This window comes from Pseudonaja textilis, chromosome 2 (assembly GCF_049901715.1).
Source record: "Pseudonaja textilis isolate UNSWEBS1 chromosome 2, rPseTex1.2, whole genome shotgun sequence".
NCBI lineage: Eukaryota > Metazoa > Chordata > Lepidosauria > Squamata > Elapidae > Pseudonaja > Pseudonaja textilis.
Window position 1 is genome coordinate 142983568 of NC_141991.1, and position 26135 is coordinate 143009702.

General features: G+C 40.1%; 2 protein-coding genes across 5 annotated transcripts in view; both read left to right on the top strand.

Annotated features, from left to right (window-relative positions):
* LOC113443291 (caM kinase-like vesicle-associated protein) overlaps positions 1–2275 on the top strand; it is a 32438-nt gene extending 30163 nt beyond the window's left edge. For all 3 annotated transcript variants that reach the window (XM_087925580.1, XM_026711407.2, XM_087925578.1), the window contains 2 exons: positions 230–317; positions 1094–2275. In XM_087925580.1, coding sequence (XP_087781706.1) covers positions 230–317; positions 1094–1297 — 292 coding nt within the window. In that variant the 3' untranslated portion in view covers positions 1298–2275. The remainder of the gene's footprint in view (positions 1–229; positions 318–1093) is intronic.
* Positions 2276–4012: 1737 nt separating this feature from the next.
* The window catches only part of UBA1 (ubiquitin like modifier activating enzyme 1), a 51221-nt gene continuing 29098 nt past the window's right edge, over positions 4013–26135 (top strand). Inside the window, exon 1 of one of the 2 annotated variants that reach the window (XM_087925581.1) lies at positions 4013–4103. The gene's annotated coding sequence lies outside the window, so the exon portion shown is untranslated. Of the gene's footprint in view, positions 4104–24719; positions 24809–26135 lie in introns of those variants that run through there. The other variant, XM_026711489.2, reaches the window with a different exon arrangement.

The following is a 26135-nucleotide window of genomic DNA, read 5'->3' on the forward strand; positions in this document are numbered from 1 at the left end:
TGCACATAAGATTGCTCTACATAAAATACATTCCATATATTTAGGAACACCTCTTCTAAATGTTAGATGAGTTACCTAAAATAGACAATTTGTAAATTAGATACAGACCTTTTGAACTGTTCCTAGATTTTGAAAATCTGCTTACATTTCCCTGTTTGATTTAGATAATTCTTCATCCCTCACAGTGTGGGTTCTAAGCCATAATTCTGCATTCTTTCTTTGTTCTCAGGATATCTGGAAACGTTGCTTCTGAAAAGAACCTCAAAGAAGGGGTCTGTGCACAGATTGAGAAAAATTTTGCCAAGGCCAAATGGAGGGTGAGTCATTGGAATAAATCAATTCTGCATTCTGTACACCAGTTAACAAAAAAGATTGGAGCAAATCCAGAGAAGGACCTGAAACTTCAAGGGAGTAGATATTAGGTATGAGGAAGACCTTCTAGATAGTAAGAGCTGTCAATCAGTGGAAGAGGTTGCCCTATGGAGTGGGTTCCTGCTTTCCTGGAGGTTTTTAAACAGAGGCTGGAGAGTAATCTAACAGAGATAGTGAAGGGAATCCTATAGTTTGCAGGTTGGATTTGATGACCTTCCAACTCTATGATCTATAACAAAGGGAAATATGGTAAGTAATCAGAAAATAAGATATTTTAAGAGATAGGTGGGGAAAAAAGTGTCTTAATGGTGATAGGGCAGAAGGACAGATTTCTACAGATGGGCTCTTGAGGAAGAATTTTGATCTTTCAGACAGCCTGGCCTCAAGTCATGCAAGGCTTACAGGACATGTAAATACAACCATATTTTTCATTCTTCTCCCCTATGAACCTTTAGAATCCAGTGTTTTAAGGAAACCATTGGCGCAAATATATTGCTAACTGTTCTAAGGCTACAAAAGGAGGAGAAAAGGAAACCACCTTCCTGCTTTTCAACATTTTACTTCTTTAGTTCCAGCAGTTGCAAGCTGCAGATGCCTTAAATCTCTACCAGTTCTTCATTCAAGAACCAGTATCGTTTGGTACTTGGATGAAGAACCAAAAAGGGCAGCAGTTCAGATGCTCATTTCATGCCATTTCTTGATATTGCTTTTCTTATTGCAGAAAGCCATTCGAGTCACTACATTCATGCAACGTCTCCGGGCCACAGATGTCAGTGGCCGCCTCCCGGTTACTCCTCGTACCTCTATGAGCGTGGCTCACGAGGTCACCATTGAAACTCCCAGACTGGCTGAACATTTGGAAACTCCATGTTCACTAGAGGAGCAAGAGAGCAAGACAGAAGTAGCTGCTGAGCAGAGAGAATAATTGCTCTTGCTTCCCGATGCTTTCTCTGCTGGATCAACACACTCTGCTCTTCGAAGGGGAGGGTTCTGTGGGATAGCAGCATGGGGGAGCTTCACAGTGGTATTATCCATTTCCCTATTCCTGCCTATTGGTCAGGAACTACTTGGTTTGATGGACAGGCGACTGGACATCAGGGCCAATCAACCACATCAAGTTATGTATTGTATATAGGAAATAAAGCCTGAGGATCAGAGGTACCATTAGCTAGACAATTTTCAGCTGTCATCAAACGCAGTATACACCTCATACCTTTATGGGAGTATAGGCCTGCTTTTGAAGCCTTTCCCAGTAGCCAGTACAAGCCATGGCCCTTGTCCTCCAGCTTTACTTTTCCCCATGCAATGAACCCTTATGCCTTGCTGAGTGACAGTATCTCTCAGGTCCAAAGACCAAGGTCCCACAATATTTTGCATCCCTGCCTCTGTGGTTCCACAGGGGCTTAGAAGACAGCACAGTTTGATCCACAGTTGCTTCCCTCAGGGTGGAAAGCCAAAAAGGGGGGAAAACTTCACCTCCTACTTGTAGATACTCTTAGGAACTAAGAACGCCTACACTGCTGGGTAAAATTATCCAAAGAGAATGGAAAAGAGGGTAATGCCAAATTAGCAAAGCAAGAATCAGAAGACTGTCCATTCCACAAGTCAGAGGTCAATTTTCCAACTTTTTACCCATTCTGCAGTGCTGGTCTCACATGTAATTGTTAGCAGGGACAGCTTGGAAAGGGAGTGATGACGAATTGTTACTCTGTTAACTTGAATCTCAACCTCAGCTGGACTGTGGAAGGAGGGCATGGAGTAAGTGGGATGCATGTCCAGGCCAGCTGCATGTTTTATGAAGATGTTATTTTAATACAGAAAATCCTAGCTGCCCTCTCCTGGTGCTGTCTTTCCCTCCTCTGAGGCAGCTCTGGGAAAGAAAATAAACAGGGTCTTTCTCTGATTATTGTCTTTTTTAAAAAAAAGAAAAAAGAAAAATGTGCTTCTTGGTGATGAATTTATCATCCAGGTACCTCAAAAATTCCCAAACAGATTTGGAGAGAAGAGTAAGAACCTATTTTTAATTTTCCTGCTTTGAAAAATACAAGATTGTGTTCTCAGAACACACTTATTTAGGCTACAGAACCCATTCATTCAGGCTACTTATAAAGACCTAGCAATTTCAGTTGCACCCATTGCTAAATCGGAGTGTTAGCCTTGATTAGTCTGTTTGGCTAGTTCAGTCCAAAGTATATAGCCTAGAAAATGGGTTAACTAGATTTAGTGACCAAGTTAAAAGTGTTGGGTTATTGCAGCTTAAATACATTACAGTGCTTAGACCTCTTTCCAACTTATCAGTCATCCTATGTTAAAGTTATATTTTGATTCCCAGTAAGAAAATATATTGAAACTGAAGCATGGAGAAACCTCAGAATAATCACATGTTTTTGACTGTTGATTCTAAAACAAATGAAGTTCACGTTAATATTTTTTTTTTAAATCCTTGCCATCCTATGCAACCTACTGCCCTCCAGACATGTTGAACTACAGATTCCAAAATTTTTGTTTAACACACCAGGAGGAAAACTGGGTTTGCCTCTCAATTGAGAAGAGGAATTTTGCAAAATATACAATACATATTATGTATTTTTTTAAAGTGAATCCTTTTGAATTCAAATGGAACATGAAATACTATTACCTATCAATAAAGTTGATCCACCTTGAGATAGTTCAGTTGTCACCAGAACCAGCAACCTTCTTATACCCAGGGCCATATATCTGAGAGTTACCCATCTTTCATACATCTCCAAATCAAAGCAAAAGATGTGTCAGAATAGTTTGGATACTTTTGGAAGCATTTTTTGGTTCCCAAATAGCAGAGATCAAGCTATTGTGCGTGCTTTGGAATAAATCTACATTAAAAAGCAGAACCTTGATATTGTATACAAGTTTCTAGTCATTTTTGGTTTTGATTAAGCTGTATTTTCCCTGTCCCATCATATGCCTCCATGTCAAATGTGAATTTACCTGAGGAAAACATTGTGGACCGAATGATGCCACTCCTTCAACACTAAAGTGATGATCCCAAGTGGTTATGATTATTCAAAGGATAAAGAAACCATTCTAAGCAGGTTCTATTTAACTAAGGCCATCAAAGGAGGATATGTTTCCATTATTATTTGGTTCAAATGAACCTGCCAAATTCTCCCATCAATCCTCTTCTTTTCTTATGCTCCTCTGTCCAATGCTCCTTCATTTTAACGTTTCTCACGTAGATGTCTATTTCTATTTCTATATTTGATCTCATTCGGTCCTCCTGCTCCTTGCATCCCGTTAACGATCGCCCTCTGCTTCGGTCCTTTTTGACGACCACTCGTCTGATTTACCTTCAATTCACGCGACCTCAGCAGCCACGTGCTCACTTACCCATCCAGCCGATTATAAACTACATTGCCCAAGCAGCCTTGCGCTCGTTGAGCTCCACCATTCCGAACGTGGTGGTGGGGAGAACCGCCGCTTTGATTCCGCTTCTTTCAATCCAGCAATTCTTTCCCCCAAAAAGGATCTCCACAGGAAAAATAGCATTTCGTCATAATACTGCACAGGGATATTTATATGGCTGACAGGAAAGCGGATGGCACCGCTCAGGGAGGTCTGAGGCACCTTTCTCCCCTCTACCCCTGAATGAGCTAGGCCGACTCCTTCATAGCAGGCGGCGACGAGGGCCTGCAGGCATCTGTAGCGGCGGGAGCAGAAGCCGGAGTTGGAATTCAGGCGGTCCAGAGTGGGGGGTAAGATCCGAACCGGGGGAGGCATGAAGAAGAGGGCAAGGAAGGGGCGAGAAGGGCCAGCTTTCCCTCTGGTGCGCGGGGGCATCGGTTAGCAGCGATGGTGATAAAATGATGGGCGGAAAGGCTGAGAGTGGAGAAGGAACGTGGGGGGCGGAGGCGGCGCGTTGAAGCGCAAGGTCATTTTGCTGATGGGGGGCATCAAGGTCTCTCTGGAAAAGGTATGCCCGGGGAAGAAAAGTTCACAGCCTGTCATGCAGTTTGCAGGGTGTGTGTCTGTCGGTGGGGTGGGGTGGGGGGTTCCACTTCCCCACCCCCAGTATTTCCCAGCTGGGCATATTTTTGTCTTACGGTGGGATCGAGCAATATGGATGGGTTTACCGAAAGCATTTTTTCCCCCAGCTCGGCCATCCTGCGCCCCGTTGATGCTGAGTTTGGGTCCCGTCCGTTGGTAGATAATCAAGACAGATGCATATACGGTACATGCATAAGATAAGCGAGAAGGTGTAGTCACTCCCCTTTATTTAGCTCGGGACAATCCACAACGTTTCCTATTCTTTATATGAGACGCATCAGTGGTCAGGGGAACCTCACTATCTCCTGAGCCAAAAAAAAAAAAAGGAATCTCAAAACTCCCCAGAGACAACCTAAGTTTGGATGTGAGGAAAAACCCGGCCTCAGCAAAGCAACCTGCTCTGGCTCTCTCTAGTGATCAGTGGGATCCCTTTCTTTATTCAGCATTACATTCGTGGCACGTTGGCCTGGAATACTGGCTTTAAAAGGATTGGTTAATCTGTGCTAGGTATTTTCACTTCCAACCTTTTTCTGGGTTGTGCTCATGGAACAAAAACCCTGCCTTTAGTGCTGCTATGAAGCCTCTAATAGCATCTTGGGTCTTGGCTCTTTCTTTGTGTATTTGGAGGAGACAAAGGGTTGTAATCAGTTCTGTTGCAAGGCTTGTCAGGAAGGGAATGTGAATTTAAATGAGGCAGGCTTAACTGGGCTGCAGAAATTTGGACAACCAGTATATGACAGAAAAGAATTGGGATTACTGCCATCTAGTAGCTGTCTGGAGGTTTGCAGCCCAGACTTGGTAGACCTAAGGAAATCTCTATGAGAATAATGCAAGAGAAATTTCCTTTATCAATAAGTAATTATGAGAATTGCTTTTTTTTTTGGCGAGTTTAAACCTGACACCAACAAAAAAGATCTACTTTTAGGTAATTTGGGTAACTTGCAGTAGATTTGCAAGCACCTGATTTTTAATTATAATGCCTCACTTTAAATTATGCTGATGAAATATTGAAAGTTTGGACACACTTGGAATGGGTTTTTGTGTGCAGGGCTGTAAGCTCTATTCAGTTACTCTTACCCCAGACTTCAGTTTGTGTATCTCCAGGATTTTAATAAGAAGACAAGATAGATCCCATAAACCTGAAGACTGGCAGTCTTCTTTAACTCTGGGAGTAAGAATGTCCTGGTGTGTACCATAGGAGAGCTGGACGGATCTAATATTTCTCTGATATTTCTTTCTTTTAATTAGACCACCTAGGTTGCCAGTTGGAGTTCTGTATATGGAGGGAAAATAATTTTAGATAGCCGTATGCCGACTAAGGTTAAACATTTATGCTTCTAAATATATGGCTCCAAACAAACATTTAAATCCAGGATCAAAACTTAGCTTGCAATTCTTTCTCACACACTTCTTTCACTGTGGCAGCCATTGAAGCAAATTTGTTGATGTTAAACAGTTGTAAAAAAAGAACCTATAAATATCTTATTCCTGCATATCTACAAAGGAATTTATATAGATATCTGCTCTCAGTACTTGATGTATGTGGATTTATTGAATCCATGAAAAATAATGAATAATCTTGATTTAGCTCCTCCATTTTCAGACATGCCTTAGGCTCCAGTGAAGCACTGACCTCTTACAAATTACTTTTCTGGAATTAGGAATTGGGCTGTTAGATGATAAATGCCTTTCACAGTCACAGTTTTTATTTTAGAGATTGCTGTCCATTCCCATCTGTAGGAGAAAAACCCTGTTAGTTTCTCACTTGTATAAGTCTCCTTTTTAAGATTGAAGCAGGAGGGAAATCTGATATTAAGAGCCTCTGAGTCTCTTGTTGGGGAATAGTGTGAAGTCACATTAGTACAATAGGCTTAAACACAAGACTGCACAGTGAATATGACACTGCTTGTGGCTTTGCCTGGCATGCTGTCCTTGCCTCCTATCTGCAACAGGCCGGAATGGTTTATAAACAATGAATTTGGCTGGCTTATAGCTAAGCATATCTTCTAAACTCAAGATACATGTGCTGAAGTGTGTTATTGTGTATGCAACACTATAAATGGTCCTGTTAACGGTAGTCAAAAAAAATCTTTGCAGACAGGATCTCAGAGTTTGCAAAGGCCTTGTTAGCAAAGAAAAGAATCTGAGGTCTCATTTGAATTTTTTAAAAAAATCTTGATTTTATCAACTAAACTTTATAGTTGATTAATAAAGTCTTCAATCTTTGTCAGAATATAGTAATTCTTTAATACTTTAAGGCTAAACTTAACAGAACTATGGAATAAATCTGTATTGTTCAGGAAAACAAGACTGTGTTATTGTCTTTCAGTGAAGTCATAAAATAGTTTGAATAAGTACCCCAAAATGTAGAATTCATTCAGTCTTTTTTATACATTTTGCCTATTTCTTATAATTGATCCGTTTGACCTGGTTAACAATGGTTAATAATGGCCACCTGTTAATAAGCTGTTAAAATACTTCGGAATACAATTTGTGCTTTAAGTCAGAAGTGATCCAGAATGCCTCTCCATAAGTTACTACCAAACTTGTATTTTTAATGTGATCCATAAAGAAAATTATTAAATAGTGGGTAGAAATAATATTTTATGTATCTGATTACTCTGGAATAATTTTAAATAAAAGTCAATTTAAATCAAATTTAGTTTTTGACCAAGCTCCATTAATTTTTGAAGGGTAGTCTCTGACATGTCACCTCAAGAGGTAGAAGAAGACTTACACTATTCTTTGTACATATAAAGTACAAAAACCTATAAAGACATATAAAAATATATTAGTATGTCCTTTTAGGATAGAGGTTGGTGGTTGACAATGGCCATGTTTACTGAGGTTCCCATGGGAATGTCAATGGGTCCTTCAGTAGCCAACCTAGACTTTTAAAGAGGAAATGCTATCTAGCAAAACAAAACTTGAGTGATATTTGAGTTCTTCACTGATGGTTCACTTCTTGAAATATTTTTTTATAAAATCTAGATGTTATTTGAGCCCTTGTCTGTAGTGAATTTTATGGCTCATTGTGTTATTATACTAGTTCAGGAAAGATAGCTGCTCCTTAGTCAGATATCTGTTACCATGCATCATAAAAAAATTGTGTACAGCTGCTATAAATAGACTGATAACTTAGCATGACTCCTTAATTCTGGATCTATCAACATCCTGGCCTTACTGCCTAGGGGAATAAACCAAGCACTTATTATTTTCCTCAAGGCCAATAGAGTTGGGGTCATTTGTATTTCTGGAGGGAAAGTTTCTCATAAGGCAGGTATCTTGACAGAGAAGATAAAGAAGGCATGTTTCTAAGGCCCAACCAGGTAAAGACAGTTTCACCATGAGGATCTGGATACCCATTCTGCCAGATTAAGGTGAGGCAGATAGAAACTATCAAGGATATCTGATCCCACAAATTACCTGGCCTCCCAACCACTGGGATTCAGTGCAGCTCATACAATAGCAGTGCTCTTTGGATATAATGTATATTATTGACCATTCCACTGCATTCTGGAGTTTTTGTATACTCTTCAAGGGAATTCCCATGTAGAACACATTGCAATTGTGGGGGAATAATGGGAGATCCGACAATAGGAGGTTAGTAAGTATGAATCACTAAATCACTCCTGTTTGAGCAGGAGCTTTGAGTCTAGGAAGCCCCCCCCTCCCCGATAGTCTACCAACTTTAATGGGGAATATAGCCAAAGGTAAAGAGGGTAAATCACTAGTATGGTGCGATGTAAACCCCACAGCCACTCATTCTATCAAGCTTGAGCCAAATCTGGTTCTTCCCCATCTAGACCTGTACAGTTTGCAGGCACTGAGAAACACTCCACTACCTGGGGCAGAGATGTACAACTGTGTGTCATCCGCATAGTGATGATATTTGACCCAATGCCAATGGGTGACGTTGCTCAGAAATTTCATGTAAATGTTAAATAGCAGGGAAATAAAGTGGTCTAATGTTTATAACGCACCAAGCTTGAAACTTGGAGATTGTGAGTTCTAATCCTACCTTAGGCATGAAAACTGGTTGGGTAACTTTGGGCCAGTAACTCTTTCAGCCCAACCCACCTCACAGCATTATTGTTGCAGGGAAAATAGGAGGCGGAAGGAGTATTAAGTATGTTCACTGTCTTCAGTAATTAATAGAATAATGAAGGTCAGATAAAAATAAATAGACCTAAGCCTACTCCCTGCAAAGGGCAGGTCTGTGGCTAAACCTTTCCCCCAAAACATCACAGTTGGTGCTAGTTCTGGAAGAAGGATAAGAGTTGCTGGAAAACTGCGCTATAACCAAAGTCTTTAAGGCAGGATACTCAATCTTTTGGTGACTCCATATACCTTTTTTTTGGTTTGGGATTACAAAATGGATGGGGATAGCTGAGCTGGGTTTTGCAATAGAATTTGCCCCCTTCCCCTTGATTTTATAGTTAGCATCCATTTAGCATATGGTATCTACAGAGGTGCAATCACTGACATACAATTTTAGTTTAAAGAAAGCATTAGCTTAATTTTAAACTAAATATATATTTAATATATATATTGATGTATATATATTCAAGGCACCTGGGATGATCTCATCACAGCCACACCGTGTGTGTATGTGTGTGTAGGTAGGTAGGTAGGTAGAAAGATAGAAAGATAAATACGGGAGAGAGACAAAATGGACAATTCAATATAGAAGATAAAATATTAAATTAAAATAAAACCAGTGGTGGGATTCAAATAATTTAACAACCGGATCTTTGCCCTAATGATTTCTTCCAACAGCCAGTTCACCAAACTGCTCAGAAATTTAACAACCAGTTCTCCCGAAGTGGTGCGAACTGGTTGAATCTCATCACTGGATAAAACCATAATAAAATCACCGTAATATAGACCCCTAGAATTGCAATGGGATAGATGTTATAATTTGATATCTAAGGAAGCTAACATTTAACTGCTTCTGATGTGGCTGTGTGAGATCATCCCAGGTGCCTTGAAATTTCATGAGGAGATATTCTTGAACTATATGTGTTAAGATTTCTTTTGCTGCATCACAGTCATATTGCAAGCTCTCAGCCAGTCCCCACTTAAAGAGCTTTGTGTTAGTTGTAGCATGGCCTGTCCTGTGGATTCTCCCTTCAGTAAAAAAACTACTCCCAATTCATGGGAGTCATAATCTTAATATACCAAATGTAATATACCTTGTGGGTACATTCCTTGTTGGAGCTGCACCACAGAAAATGTATATGAAGAATACTGATGAACGGGTACCCCATATCTGGGAGAAGAAATACAATTAACAAGGGGAATTAACAAAGGGAATAAAAAAAGATGGATAGAAATAACTAAAAACTTAAACTTCATCCATAGTAGCCAGAAAGTGTGATCCCTATTATGATTTTATAGCTGTGATGTCTTTATATCATATTGTTCATATATTCTCCATCTCAAAATAGGGGCTTTTCAGGGCCAATGAAAAGGAACTAGGTGGTTGCCAGTTGGCATCTCCTGGCTTAAATGCCAATGGGCTTTTGTTTTCCTAACAGTGGAATCATTTTATTCCTATTTAAATAGCCACATGTTCAAATAGATGGGCAAAACAGAAAAATGATGGTAGTCCAGAATAGACATATGTATTATATGCACACATCAGTATTTATATAAAAAGTGATAACCTTTTTTATTTCATAGCTAGTTGGGCTATGAAGGCCTGTGACTGGTGAGGTCTGGGTTCAACTTCCCATTTGGTCATGAAGCTGACTGAGTGACAATAAGCTAGCCACCAACTCTTGGCTTACTCCATCTTCTATTGATGATTGCAGATAGCTCAGATTACCTCACAGAATTGTTGTAGGTGGGAGGGGAGGGAAAAGACTATGTATGGTGCTTCTGAATTAAAGGTGGGCTATATATGTAGGAAATGAAAATGACATTTTTCATGCTTTATAATTCAGATTTTTTTACATAGGAATAGATTGTATATTTATCACCATACCAACTCCTGAAAACGCTTGCCCAGATTAAAAGGAAACAAGGCAGGCACGACACAGTGCTGATTTTGGAGCAGAAGAGAACAATTAGTGTTTTCCTCTGGCACGAGTGAAATAGGTAGGACTGTGGGGGAACAGTTTTATATATTTTTATACAATTATTCAGTGTATTCAGTGTGATGGTCAGTGGAATTTCCATGTTCAATGGTCAAATACCTTAAATAACTAATCCCTGAAGGAAGATTATAGAGGAAAATGGACTTGTTTATGCTTTGTGAATGTCAAAACTCTGATGCACTTTGACTAGATAGTATGGAAGTAGAATATTAGGAATGCAGAATTTTTTGTCTAATCCAGTGGATTTTTGTTCCATTCCTAAATAGCTTTATATGTGGACAAGATATTTTCTGCTCAGGAAAGCCAAATGTGCAGACACTACAGTACTATCTATTTAGGAAGGAAGCCCAATGTTCAAATTTCCTTTATGAGAGCTGCAAGAGCGCACGCTGCAGGTGCCCTTGGAGAACCATCTGCAGGCTTCAGCTTGTTGGAAGCTGCTGGTTGTCTGTGAGCGTTTGCTGGAGGAAGGCTGGGCCTAGTGTGAACAGAGGGCCTGTGGGTAGGCTCTGCAGATGCTGGGCTTGCTTCCACTCCTTTCTGAAATCCGCAGCCCAGTTTTCCAGGAGTGCTTCCAACATGAGTTGCAGAGTGTGCTCTGCGCCTGCATCTTTCTGCTTCCTTCAGTTCTGCTTCCACCCCCAAATACTGCCTCCTGCAGAGCCTCCACCTTTGTCTGGGAACTGCCATCGGCTCTTCCGCATCACCCAGCAATGGAGAGCACCACAGCTTGCCATCCCACTGCTTCCTTCTCAACCAGGCCTGGCAAGCTCTCTTTAGCAGAGAAGGCTCCGCTGTCCTGTTACACATAGCACAGGGCCTGAATCCTGGACCAGCAGCAGCGGGGAGAAGATGTCATAGGTCAGCTGCAGGCAGCGGAGGTGTCAGGGTCAGGCAGCCTAAGGGCAGAGATGCGGGGTGGGGTGGGGTAGATAGGTGGGTTGGGGGACTTGAAGCAAAGGCGAGCACAATAGAGGAGAAATGCTCCTTACCTAATGAAGACGTTGTCTAACAGCTGGAACTGGAACTATTGGAACTGTGATCACACGATGGTTTGCCTAACGACCAAATTGCTCGGCAATGGAAATTCTGGTCCCAATTGTGATCGTAAGTTGAGGACTACCTGTATCTATTGATTCTTCTTGCAGTCTAAGATATTTTCTTTCTTTTTTTTACAGACATTTCATTAAAGAATACAAGTACAAAGATAAAAACCGATACAAATTATAGAAAATATGAAAAGTAAAGAAAAGTGAAAAGAAATAGGAAAAAAAGGAAAGAAAAATAAGATATATAGTTGATTACTTCCCCTCCCTCCGCACAAGTATAAACAGTGGATAATTTAACACCTCTAGTGCTTCCCAATTTAAAAAAGTCTCGTATTCCTATATCTCATCCCTTCTCAGTAATCAAACTGCAAAAGCATATCAGTCCTAAATCAACAAAAGTCATTTGTTCTGTCCTTCAAATCCCCTCTTACATTTCTTTATTTTCCAGCCAACAAAACTTTCCCATTGGGACGATTTCTTAAAATTAATTTCATATATCCTTTTATAAAGGTTTAAAGACCCTGCAGAAAATATTCTTTCAAGTCTCTTAACTTTCCAATATCCACATTGTAGTCCCCATTTTTTCTCTTTTTCAATCCTTAGATTTATATGGAACTTCTTTCAAATCAGAGTAGAAGGAGGTTTTTCCAGCTATGTACTACAGCTTGTTCTTTAAAAGGTTCTTAACTTCAAAGAAATAGTAATCAGCAATTTCCTAAAGTAACTAAGAGAGGAAAGCAGGCAAATGTAGTGACTTTGAAAGGTACCCGGACCATTGCCATGGCTTTGGCAAAATGAATATTCCCTGGCCCTCAGAATGCTGTTTTAGGATCTCTTTGCAGGGAGATCCTGTGTGGATCTAAACACCTTTTCTCCTTAATCCAGAGAGAAATTGTTTTTTTTTTACAGACATTTCATTAAAGAATACAAGTACAAAGATAAAAACCGATACAAATTATAGAAAATATGAAAAGCACATTCCAATATTTTCTTAATAACTTCCTCCTGTGTTGGTATTTTCTCATTTTTCCAGTTTTTAGCAAATATGATCCTAGCCGCTGTTAATACATTTACAAGCAAATATTTCAATTCTTTACTATATATTTCAGGTAAAATTCCCAATTAAAATGTCTCTGGTTTCAAGTCTATATGCTTTTTTGTCATTTTAGTCCAATATTTTTGGCATCTGCACATGTCCACCACATATGGTAATAAGAGCCAGGTACCTGATGACATTTCCAACATTTTTCAGATTTGTTCTTGAACATTCTTGCTATTCTTGTTGGGGGAAAATGCCACCTGTAAAACATCTTATACAAATTTTCTTTATATGCTGTTGACATTGTCATTTTATAATTTTGGGACCACAATTTTTGCCATTTCTCTAGATCAATCCCATATCCAAAATTCTTTCCCCAAGCAATCATTGTTTCTTTGACTTATTCTTCTTCCAGTTTAATTTCTAATAAATATCCATACAATTTTTTAATCACCTTTTCATCAGTTCCTGTCAAAATCTTACCTAAATCAGTCAATTTATCATAGAAACCTTCTGTTTTAGAATCTTTATCATACCTTGAATGTATTTGCATATATGAAAACCAATTCATCTTTATATCTTGTTCCTCTAGTTTTTGCATAGATTTAAGTTCACCCTTTTCATTCAATATTTCACCATATCTAACCGTTTGTTCCTTTTTGTATATTATAGGATAAGAAAATGCTTCAAAGTTGATAGCCAGACTGGAATTTTCAAATAACATTGCCTTTTAGTCTTCTCCCAGTTTAACCACAGAGACTCCCGTGTATAATGTCTTCTAAAATACCCCTGTGTTTTAGTTCCTTTATATCATAAAAAAGCATGCCACCCCAACAACAGATCATGTCCTTCTAATGTCAACAATCTAGCATTTCTTAATGTTATCCATTCCTTAACCCACATCAAATTTGTAGCTTAGTAATACAACTCCCAATTAGGCAAACCAAATCCTCCTCTTATTCTAGCATCTTGCAAAAGTTTTAATTTTATTCTTACTTTCTTACCTTGCCATATATATTTCAACACAATTTTATTTAAATCTTCAAAATCTTTTCCAAGCCTAATTGGAATTGTTTGGAACAAATATAAAATTCTGGGTAATATATTCATCTTGATTGTTGATATTCTCCCTATTAATGACAGTTGTAAATTTTCCTATTTCACCAAGTCTAGCGCTATCTGCTGCTTAAGTTTAATATAGTTATTCTCTTTTAGTGTACTACATCTTGCTGTCAAATGTATCCCCAAGTACTTGATCTTATTTGTGACCTGGATTTTCAATTCATCTGCCAGTTCTTTCTTTTGTCTTGATAACATATTCTTTGTCAAAATCTTTTTGTCTTGATTTATTTTCAAACTAGCCACTTTCCCATATACCTCTATCTTTTCCATCAATTTTAATGCTGTTTCTAATGGGTCCTCTAAAATGAAAACCAGATCATCTGCGAATGCTTGCAATTTAAATTCTTCCTTTTTAATTTTTATCCCTTTTATATCCTTTTCTTCTCTAATATTTCTGTTTAGCACTTCCAAGGTTAACACAAACAACAAAGGTGAGAGTGGGCACCCTTGTTCCTTTTCTTATATCAATAGAGTCCGTCAATTCTCCCTCTATCATTACCTTTGCCGTTTGCTTATGATATATAGCTTCTATTGGTTGGATGATTTTTTTTACCAAAACCCATCTGTTCCAGCTGCAATAACATAAATCGCCAGTTCACATTGTCAAATGCCTTCTGTGCACCTAAGAATATCAAAGCCATTTGTTTTTCAGGGTGTGCCTCGTAGTATTCCAAAGTGTCCAAGATTACTTTCATATTGTCTTTAATTTGTCTCTTTGGCAGAAATCCATTTTGATCAAGGTGAATAAAATTATTTAGGTATTTTTAAAGTCTTTCTGCCAATATTGAAGCAAAAATGTTATAATCTGCATTTAGTAGGGAAATAGGTCTATAATTATTGATTTGTAATGGGTCAGCCTCCCCTTTTGGGACAACTGTAATATAAGCTGACCGTGTTTTAGCTATCTTATTCTTTAACATAACTTCATTCATAACTTCTAGCAATGGAAGATTAAATGATTCTTGTAGTGTTACAAAGTTTCCTCTGTTTTCACTCCCCCCCGCCCCCGCTTTTCCAAACAAATTATTATAAAAATTAATTAAAAAGGAAAAAGGGTTTAGAAAAAAAAAAAGCTAAAAGGGAATCTCTAGCCTCAAATATTATAAAGACAAAAAGGAGAAGAGACAAAAAAGAAAAAATAAGGTAGAAAAAAAGACCAGTCCAGTTTAAAGTAAAAAATCATATATGAAGAGTCCAGCAAAAAAAAAAAAATTAATTTGACTTCCCGTTTAAAATCGCTGCTTAATCACTTCTGTCTGAGATTTTACAGATTCTTTCTTTTCTTTTGGGTGTCCTTTTAAACCTTAAAGTAAAGAAAAGATTCTCACCAAATCGGCACACTTTCTCTTTCCGTTCTCTTTCATTTCGGAGCTGTCCCAACTTCAGCAGCTTTAATGGCTGCCTCTTTGCCGCTGGCAAAAAGAGCTTCTCCTGGATCTACCAGGGACTTTGCGGTATCCCTGGGATTGACAGGATGCGCTCTTTACATTCACCGTCTCTTCGGGACGGTTTAGATCCGTTTGGACCGTCCAGGAGCAAAGATATCGGCAGCGATCTCAGACCTCCGAGATCGCATGCCGTATTGTCACAACGCCAGCTCTGCCCTCCCCTGGTGCCTCATCTATTTCTGAATGTAACTTGTACATCTGGCTATTCTTATTTTGTGCATTGCTTAAATCTGGATTCCAAAATCACAAACAACATATTAATAGTATTTGAAATAAGTGCAATTATTGGGCGGTTTAATCATTCTTTAGTACAGGTAGTCCTCAAGTTACAACCACAATTGAGCCCAAAATTTATGTTGCTAAGTGAGACATTTGTTAAGTGAGTTTTGCCCCCTTTTATGACCTTTTCTGCCACATTCGTTAAGTGAAATACTACAGACGTTAAGTTAGTAACATGGTTGTTTAAGTGAATCTGGCCTCCCCATTAATTTTGCTTGTCAGAAAGACACAAGAGGTGATTACAGAACCCCAGGACATTGCAACCGTCATAACTATGAGTCAGTTACCAAGAGTCTGAATTTTGATCACATGATTATGGGGATGCTGCAATGGACAGAAGTATGAAAAATGGTTACTTTTTTCAGTGCCATGGTAACGGTCACTAAATTAATTTGTAAGTTGACGACTACCTGTACTATTCTATGTTGTTGTTACTTTTGGAATATAAATTGATATTTTCCAGTCCTTTGGCTACTGTTCTGTTTTCCATTCCTGTTTACAGACTACAAATAATGTTTAACTGTGTCATCTCATAAAATTGAAGTTTTTCTGGTACTTCATCCAATTCTGCAGCTTTGTCATTAGCAAAATTTTCTAGGGCTAATTTAAGATGACCTCCAAGGTCTCTTCCAACCTTATGATTCTACATTCTAACTTTACTTTCTAGCAAGTAGACCTTTGTGTAGACATCAATTTGGGAATTATTTTGGTGTAGTTCTCCCATGCAGCCATATCACCTTTTCTTTATATCATTTTTCTGTGCCTTCTTTGTCTTTTAGAGTGCTCGTCTTTACATAAGTGGTTCGCTTGATTTCTGTTTTTAAAAATCTTATTATCCTTCCCATAGAATTGCATAGTTTCTTTAGATATAACTGCTTGACTCCTTTTTGCTGGAACTCACCATGCATATTTTTCTGGGTAGTTTTGTTTTGCCTTTTCTTTAGTTACTTTCAGTGTGTCAGTGGATACTTATTTCATCTTTGTATAGTTTTTCATTTGGTGATATTTTTCTTTACCTCCTCCTTAATGATGTCATAAATCTGTGGAGCAATTTGCCTTCAGAAGTTGTAAATGCTGCAACATTGATAGTTTTTAAGAAAAGTTTGGACAACCATTTGTCTGAAACAGTATAAGACTTCCTGCCTAAGCAGGGAGTTGGACTAGAAGACTTCCAGGGTCCTTCCAACTAATCTATCTAGTCTAGTATAATCTAGTCCAGTCCAGAGTTCTCAAGGCCCTATATTTATCAGATCTAATCAGCTAAATCTCTTCTGTATGTCCAATGTATAATCAAGTGGCATGTCAACTTCCTGTTGCTCTGATTATTGTATTCTTTTTTCTTTAGGTTAAGTTGTAATTTTGCAGGGAGTTTGTGAGCTGAATAAAATTTCTACATCTTTGCTACAGATAGGGATTTGATTTTGAGGTTGTTCATCTGGTGACATGCAGAATAATTTTTGAGATTACTGAAAGAAATATTTGTTGTAAACATTAAATCCCCTTGTCAGAATGTTAGCCTGTCTCCTATTTAATTTTGCACAAAGTCATTCTTCCAGATGCCATTTTCCTTCCAATGTTAGCATTCCAATCTCCTCTAATTAATATGAGGTCTCTTTTGTTTTTGTTTTCTTTTCTATTACATTGACAAGGAGTTGTAAGTTGCCATTGAAATATTCAACTTCTGCATCTGTGGTTGGCTGAGCATATCAGCAGGTGGTCATCCTTTCAGCAGCCACATTATCAATATTAGTGCTTTTCTTGCTTACGCACTGTTTGTTCTTCCTGAGTAGCTTGATGGATATCTTCTAAATCTGGGGTGGGTGTGGGGTGTGGGGGTGGGACCTCAGCTTTCTGTATCATATTGTGCTGACATTGGCCTTGTGAATGTCCATTTGGCTTCTGTGCAAGATACTGAAATGGGTATTCATTTGCTTCACCAGTCTTCAAACAGTTTGAAATCTGGGGGAAACATATACTTTTATCAGTTGGACGTTCTGAGTTTTTTAAAAAGTTCATTTTGGAAGAAGAAATAATTTTATTTAGTTTGTATAACATATTAAGCCATGGTTTGCTAGTTGTATGATAAATGGTAATTGCTTGTTCAGCAACCATTTAAAAATTGTAATCCATAAACCATTTAAAATCACAGTGCCTAGATTTGGACAATATGCTAACCTAAACTCAAGCAGGCCATATTTTGGCTTAGCATCATGTGTGGAGTTAATTTTTATATCAAACCTTATATGGAAAAGCATTCATTTTTTGCATACATATTCATAGCCAGAAATGAAGTGGTAAGTGTTACATTCTGGATATGTAATATATGTATTTATATATATGCTAATTTTAGAAGTGACAAACCTCGTGAAAGGATCTCTGATAAATTATCTCTAGAGCTGTGCAATCGCAAAACTCCACAAAAATGCTAAATTCAAGTATAATATTTTGCATGTTAATATATCATGCAGCAAAGATTAAAAATCTAGAAATATATATTTATATGTTGTTTTCGACTACATTTTAAAATTTTATACGGTATACTTCCATTAACTGCCCAAGGCAGCAACTTCAAGTTCAATCCCTGTGCCTTTTGTAGAGAAAATCAAATACCAGAACTGAAAAAGATGCTGGTTGGGATCATGTGCCAAGCAAACCAAGCATAGTTTAAGATGTATGACTCAAGTTATTGCAGATGGTAAAGAGTGGCTTATGACTTAGTATATTGAGTGAAGTCCACCTGGAGGAGTGGTATATTATAAGCCTTTTCTGCTAAAGAGCTCTATCTAACAAGACAAGCTTTTTTCGCTATGGCTCATGCTCTCTGGAACACCACCCTTCCCAAGGCAAGGTTAGCTCCATCCCTACCAGCCTTATAGAAAGCCCTTAAAACACACACACACACACACACACACACGTTTGCAGCATTTTGGGGATTCCATGGGGACAAGAAGCCTGCAAGATAGTTGTATTATATGCTTTCCATTCTCCTGCAGTCTTGGTTTTTATTTATGTTTGTTTTTAATATTTAACTGTCTGATTTATTTTATGCTGCCTAGAGTCACATTTAGTGAGATGGGCAGCCGTATAAATTTGCTCAAGAAATAAACAAGATTTATTCATTTAACCCTATTCTTAAAAGCCATGTCTATGTTGATAAAATGTGTGTTGTTGTGTCCAGAGGTACAGTAATCTACAGCTAGTTTAGCACTTTTCTACATATAAATCTGCCACGCTTAAAAGGCTGGCAAAGAAGTACATTGGATTTTGTAGATGATTCATGAGTTCATTCAATATTCCCTTTAGGAGTGCTCTGCCTTCTATTATAGTGAAACAGCGACACACAAAGGATTTTTTAAAAAGAAATGATTTCTGTTTTATGTTTCTTGTTATCTATTCCTCCCAAAGTATTTGGGACATGGGACAATATGCATAGTGTATAAGCTCCATCTTATTTTCACAATACCTTTGGGTGAATTGGGTTAAGCTGAAAGATAGTTGTCTGGCCCAGGGTCACTAGATGACTGAAAAATGTCTTGAGCCCTAATCCAACAGTTCATCCATTAAGCAGGGACTTTTGTCATTCATAATTGCTGACTGTGCCTAGAGTTATAGCAGACTGTCATGGGAGAACCTTCGCTGTGCTCCCAGGTTGCTTTTTACTGCCACATATTGCTTTTTTGGTGATGGGCTTTTTAATTATTTTTATTTATTAGATTTATTATTAATGCTGCATGTGGTAGTCCTCAACTTATGATCATTCTTTCAGCAATCATTTGAAGTTGCAACAGTAGTGCTGAAAATAGGACTTATGACCTGTGCCCAAAGTTACGGTCATTACAACATCCTTGTGGTCATGTAATCAAAATACTTGGCAGTCGACTCACACTTACAACACTGTGTGTGTGTGTGTGTGGTGTGTGTGTGTTTCCAGTCCTCACACCTGTCTGTCTCACTCTCTGATTTATGCTCTTTTGGCCACCTGCACCCTGCCTTGTAGGACAGTAAATTACCCAGAATTGTGTGTCTCTGATGCTATTTGCTATGCCCCTGGAAGACTCAGTCACCCTATCCTACCCCAGCAAGTGCTAGCAATCATTCATCCACCCACCTTCTCTACCAGTTTCTTGCACTCACCTTTTGCCTTTGGCATCCAACCATTGTGGCCAAAGGAGAAGTGCCCCCCATGCCTTTGCTGTCTCCTTTTCAGACCTGCAGTTACAATGTTATTCCAGGCACTCGTCCTTTTCTGGCTTCCTGCATATGACTCCCCCAGCCTGCTGCGGCAGCGCAGTGCCAAGCTGCAGTGTCCATGAAGCCCCTGCAAGCATCTGTTTGACCAATTGCCTTCTCTCTCAATTCCTCATGCTTCTGCCTTTTGCACCCAGCCGCTGTGGCCAAAGAAGAAATGCCTTATTGCCTTTGCTGTCTCAATTCCCCAGTGAACGTTCCTTACAAGTGGCTGTCTGTGCTTTCAAAATGTTGCACTATCTTTGGAAGCTGTTAGGAACAACAGCCGGGCAGAAAAGGCAACAGGTTGGAGCAGGGAATTGGGAGAGAAAGCAGCTGGGCAAACAAATGTTTGGTGGCACTTATTGAGGTTCCATGGGTGCTTTAGCTTGGCACTGTGCTGCTGGGGTATGCTGGAGAGCCATATACAGAATTGTTTGTTGGAGAAGTAGGAGTGCCTAATGTAACATGGTGACTATGAGTTCGAAAAAGAGACAACAAAGGCAGCAAGGCACTTCTGCTTTGTCTATGGATGACAGTTGATACATGTAATAGAATGTGTGAATGACCTTGGGGGACTGAGGAAAAGAGATTCGGCCTAGGAAACAATCAGACAAGAGAAAGTGGGGCCCCCAAGGGCTTAATAGTTAGAGGAATAAACTTAGGAAGGACCCAGTCTGATTGATCAAATGGTTAAAAGTGGCAGTGGGAAATTTGGATCCTTCAGACTTGCAAGAACCCGTTAATGAAGACTTACAATAAAGAATTATCTCATCAAGTCATGTTTCCTTTCCAGCTTACCTGAGAGGGCTGACAGTTGATGTGGAGAACTGAGAGAGAAGGCACATAGGCAAATGAATCCTTGCTGGTGTTTGTTGGTGGGGCTGAGGCTTCCTAGGGCCAAGCAGTTATGGGGCTGCTTTCCACCCTGCAAGTCAGTGTGCCAGGCAGCCAGAGATGGGAGGGAAATAGGGCGGCGGGACTTAAAAGCCCATAATTCTGGGTTAATGACCTAAACAAGGAGTGCCAGGATTTAGTTAGTTGGGGTCATGTGATGTCTCACTTTATGACTGCACTGAATTATAACAAACTTGGTCCCAATTGTAATAAATAGAGGACTATCTGTATATGGACACTCAGTTGACTAGTGATTCAAGGCAGCTTTTAAAGCTTTTCGCATAAATTGACAGGCAATAAAACAACAAAACACCTGCCCCAGGGGAAGAGGAAAACTTGAAACCCTGGTTCTTCCAATAAGCACTAGGGCAGGCAAGAGCTAGGGTTTTTAAGGCCTTCCTAAAAACCCCTTAACCCATCTTTCCTCTATGACTTTCATGTGACATACAGTATTTTCCATTTACTTTTGTCCTTATAATATCTCTGTAAGGTCTGATGGGCTGAGCTATGATTATTTCAAATGTCATTTGTTAGCAACTTTTACAACTTACAAAAGATATAAACTTTCATATGCCTCATTTCACTTAATCAGATGCAACAGAATGGCTAAAGTGATAAAGGATTTATACTGGGATGAAAGAAGACAAGTAGTTATTCAGATGCAAGGTACACATAAAAGAGAGACTACAGGGAGCTTGTCAATTAATAACTTGTAAGGTTGTTGAGGCCTTCAGATTAGTCTAGGTCAGGGGTAGGGTAACTTGGCTCTTTTATCACTTTTGGGCTTCAACTCCCAGAATTCCTGAGTGAGCCATAAAAGGTTCCCCATCCCTGGCCTACTGGTTTTTCAGTTGTGGGGGAAATCAATTTTTGACTTGAATGGGACTGTTTAATATACATTCAAAAATTGATTTCCCCCACAACTGAAAAACCAGTAGGCCAGGGATGGGGAACCTTTTATGGTTCACTCAGGAATTCTGGGAGTTGAAGCCCAAAAGTGATAAAAGAGCCAAGTTTCCCTACCCCTGGCCTAGGTTATAGCAGATATTTTCATTTTTGTTTTTATTAATTGTTATTTATGATATGTGAAAGAATAGTACAGTGTTTTGTAAATGAATTGAGGTGGGATGAATGTGGTTTGATATTTTTGAATATCAGTTTCCAGTAGGCATAAAAGTTCAATGATTGGTATCTCTTGATATCCTATAATTGTGTCAAGGCAAATAGCCATGATGAATGCTGATCCACAAGTATGCAGCAATTATTACACTTGTTCTGTGGAGACGTGTGTAGTCTGACTTTATGTTGACAGCTTGACCCTTTTTTACTGTTGCTGAAGATTTGTACTGTAGTTTCATTTTACTCATGCATGATTTGAACATAATGCTTATGATACTTCTTAAATCTTTAGTATTGGGTGTTGGTTTCACCAGTATGAAAAAGCAAGAATGGTTGCTGGATTGTGCAATAACAAACATACTGCCTGTTATTATGTGGTTGAGCTGGACATACATGTTTTGGTAAAAACAAGTGGAGATATCTGATTGAAATGCTGCCTATCACAACTTATTTGGGACAACTGGTTTTTCCATTATTATTTATACTTGTCCTATTTTATAGTTGTAAAGATAAATGTGATTGTACATTGCTCAAAAAAATAAAGGGAACACAAAAATAAGACATCCTAGATCTGAATGAATGACATATTCTTATTAAATACTTTGTTCATTACATAATTGAATGTGCTGACAACAAAAGCATACAAAAATGATCAATGGAAATCCAATTTAGCAATCCATGGAGGTCTGGATTTGGAGTTACACTCAAAATTAAAGAGTTAAAAAACACTACAGGCTGATCCAACTTAGATGTAATGTCCTTAAAACAAGTCAAAATGAGGCTCAGTAGTGTGTGTGGCCTCCACGTGCCTGTATGACCTCCCTACAATGCCTGGGCATGCTCCTGATGAGGTGGCGGATGGTCTCCTGAGGGATCTCCTCCCACACCTGGACTAAAGCATCCTCCAACTCCTCGACAGTCTGTGGTGCAACGTGGCGTTGGTAGAAGGAGCGAGACATGATGTCCCAGATGTGCTCAATTGGGGAACAGGCGGGCCAGTCCATAACATCAATGCCTTCGTCTTGCAAGAACTGCTGACACACTCCAGCCACATGAGGTCTAGCATTGTCTTGCATTAGGAGGAACCCAGGGCCAACCACACCAGCATATGGTCTCACAAAGGGTCTGAGGATCTCGTCTCGGTACCTAATGGCAGTCAAGCTACCTCTGGCGAGCACATGGAGGGCTGTGCGGCCCCCTAAAGAAATGCCACCCCACACCATTACTGACCCACTGCCAAACCGGTCATGCTGGAGGATGTTGCAGGCAGCAGAATGTTCTCCACAGCATCTCCAGACCCTGTCACGTCTGTCACATGTGCTCAGTGTGAACCTGCTTTCTTCTGTGAAGAGCACATGGTGCCCGTGGTGAATTTGCCAATCTTGGTGTTCTCTGGCAAATGCACAGTGTTGGTGTTCTCTGGCAAACGTGCTGCACGGTGTTGGGCTGTAAGCACCTGTTTCTGACCGTTTGAACAGCCACATGCACATTTGTGGCCCACTGGAGGTCATTTTGCAGGGCTCTGGCAGTGTTCCTCCTGTCCCTCCTTGCATAAAGCCGGAGGTAGCGGTCCTGATGCTGGGTTGTTGCCCTCCTACGGCCTCCTCCATGTCTCCTGGTAGTGCCTCCATGCTCTGGACACTACGCTGACAGACACAGCTAACCTTCTTGCCACAGCTCGCATTGATGTGCCATCCTGGATGAGCTGCACTACCTGAGCCACTTGTGTGGGTTGTAGACTCGGTCTCATGCTACCACTAGAGTGAAAGCACCGCCAGCATTCAAAAGTGACCAAACCATCAGCCAGAAAGCATAGGAACTGAGAAGTGGTCTGTGGTCACCACCTGCAGAACCACTCCTTTAATTGGGGATGTCTTGCTAACTGCCTATGCTTTCTACCTTTTGTCTATTCCATTTGCACAACAGCATGTGAAATTGATTGTCAATCTGTGTTGCTACCTGTGGACAGTTTGATTTCACAGAAGTGTGATTAACTTGGAGTTACATTGTGTTGTTTAAGTGTTCCCTTTATTTTTTTGAGCAGTGTATATAAGAGAAGAACTAACACTCCAAAACCCTTGATAGGCAAAATATAAGTGTAGGCTTTTATGCTTGCTTCCTAGCAAAGGTATTTTTTATAAGTATAGGGTTTTCTTCCACACTGGCAAAATATTTCTCTTGCTGTCCCAAAGGTGCTTTTCCAGGAGGCAACTTCCTTGTTTTTTCTTTGAAGAGGTTTCACTTCTCATCCAAGAAGCTCTTCAGCTTTGACTGGATGGTGGGGAATGGAAGAATTTATATTCCTTGTAGAGGGCTGGTCATCCTTTCAGAGGATCCTTGAAGCACTTTGAGATTTATCTGTGTCCTCAGGGTCACCTGAGTAGTGCTAATGGTTCCTGTACTCTACAAATTTTTTGAAAATCCGTTCATACTCCCAACACCATTTGAAGGGTGTTCATCCCAAATTCCACAGCTAAAAGTCTATCGAGATTTTGAGTCATCCAGGTCATGGTTGTCCCAAAGGTGCTTTTTCAGGAGGCAAGTGGACTTTCAGCATCTTTGGGACAACCATGATCTGGATGACTGAGAATCTCTATAGATTTTTCCTGTTGAAATACCTATCTTGCTTGTAGTTCCTTTCAATAAGGGATTGTATTTATCTTTCTAACTCAGGAGTGAGATACACATTTCTATTCCTTGCTTAAGGCGTTGCTCATTTCATTTCCTCCGTCTTTGCGTGAAGTTTCGAAGGGGCATGGCCCTGATACTGCAAAGGCCGCCTCTTTTTACCTCAAAGCTGAGGCCAGGCTTCCCCGCATCAGATTTTCATCATAAAAGGAGGCAGATTCCCCAGGTCAGTGGGCGTGGCCCCACGGTAACTTTTCTCCTTTTAGCCTATCAGGGCGAGCTTCTGTGTGACGGACGCTGGTTGGATCCAATGGAGTTGCGCCGAGGAAAGGTTGGGTTTAGTCGCAGTCTAGTTAGGAGCGGTGCGACACTGGAGAGGTTTTTGTTCCGGGCCCTGCCGCGGCCATCTTATGTCAGTGCAGGCCGGAGGAGGAAACAGCAGCAGCGCAGAGCGGTGACTCGGCAGCAGCGGCGGCCGCGGCGGGGCCTGGCACAGCCTCATTGGTAACCTTTGGGGCCTTTTTCTTTTCCCTCTCCCGTCGCCTATTTCCCTAGAAACAGAAGAACATTCCAAAGGAATCTGGTCTCCATAGAAACAGCTTCTCTCTCCCCCCGCCCTTTTGTGTAGGGTTCCTTCTTCCAAGCCGGCAAGGCCTAGAGCACGTCTCGCCGGCAAGTAGCGTTACGGCCACCTGCTCCTCGTCTTGCCTTCCGTCCCTTCCCTTACCTGCCTGGCATTTCCAACTTTCCTTGCCTTCCAACGCCCTATTTCTGGGGCCAAGCTCTTCTTTTTCCTGTTAGCTTTTGCGCGGCGTTTTCAGCCCATTCAGAAAAATGCCCCCCTTTTCTCGCTCTCTTCGTTTCGCCCCTCAAATTCCCTCCCTCTTCTGTGAAGACTGAATTGGAATAACTCGCGTTTTCTCACGCAAAGGATTTGTGACTCTTGGTCGGTCCTTTCCTGAAGGAATGGGTGGGGAGGGGGGGATAGAAGGAGAAAGCGTGGACTGCCGTTAGCTGCTGTAATTTTCTCCTGGTTTTTTCCCCTCCTCTGAAGGGGTGCGGGGGGGAATGCGGGTTTCAGAGAAGAAGAGCCCGAATAAAGAGTCCCGGGGCGGGGAAGGGAGAGGTTAGTCACCTGGGCGTAAATGTTAAGTTAGTGTGGGAAGCACTGCGAATTGTTGGGGTGGGTTCTTTCAGCTTCTAGCCTAACGGTATTTGTGGAGAGGCCGTATCAGCTCCCTTGTGCTTCGTTATTACAATGTTCGTCGGTTTACCCTGGAGTTACAAAGGAGATAAAACAATCTCAGTCCTGCCAGTAAATGGCAAGCAGATTTTTGAAGGGTGTTTTTTTCTCCTCTCGTGGAGAAGGGCGGGGGGCGGTTCTAGGGAAATGTAATGCTTCAATGGTCTTTGAGAGGAGTATAATCCAGTTGATTCTAACATTATTGGCTCTCTATATCATTGTCCGCGGTTGTTATCTCAGTATCTATTCTCAAAATGACAATTGTTCCACTGATTTTCTCTACAAATCAGTGAGTTTGGCTTTCCAAGAATTTCAAGGTTTGCTATCTTGGTTTCTAAACTTTAAGAATTCATTTTTGGAGAATGTATTATTGAATGGCAGACAGAACAGGTGCTGTAGTTTTGTATCTTACTGGTTCATATATTAAAAAGGATATGTTAGGAATTTTGAGGCAATCAGGGCAATTCCCCTTTTAGGCATCTCTGGGTGTGTCTTATAATCACATTTATCTCTGTCATGTAATCCCATCTAGTTGAAATAATGTAGCCCATATTCTTTGTATTTATCTGCCTGTGCATGTGTATCATG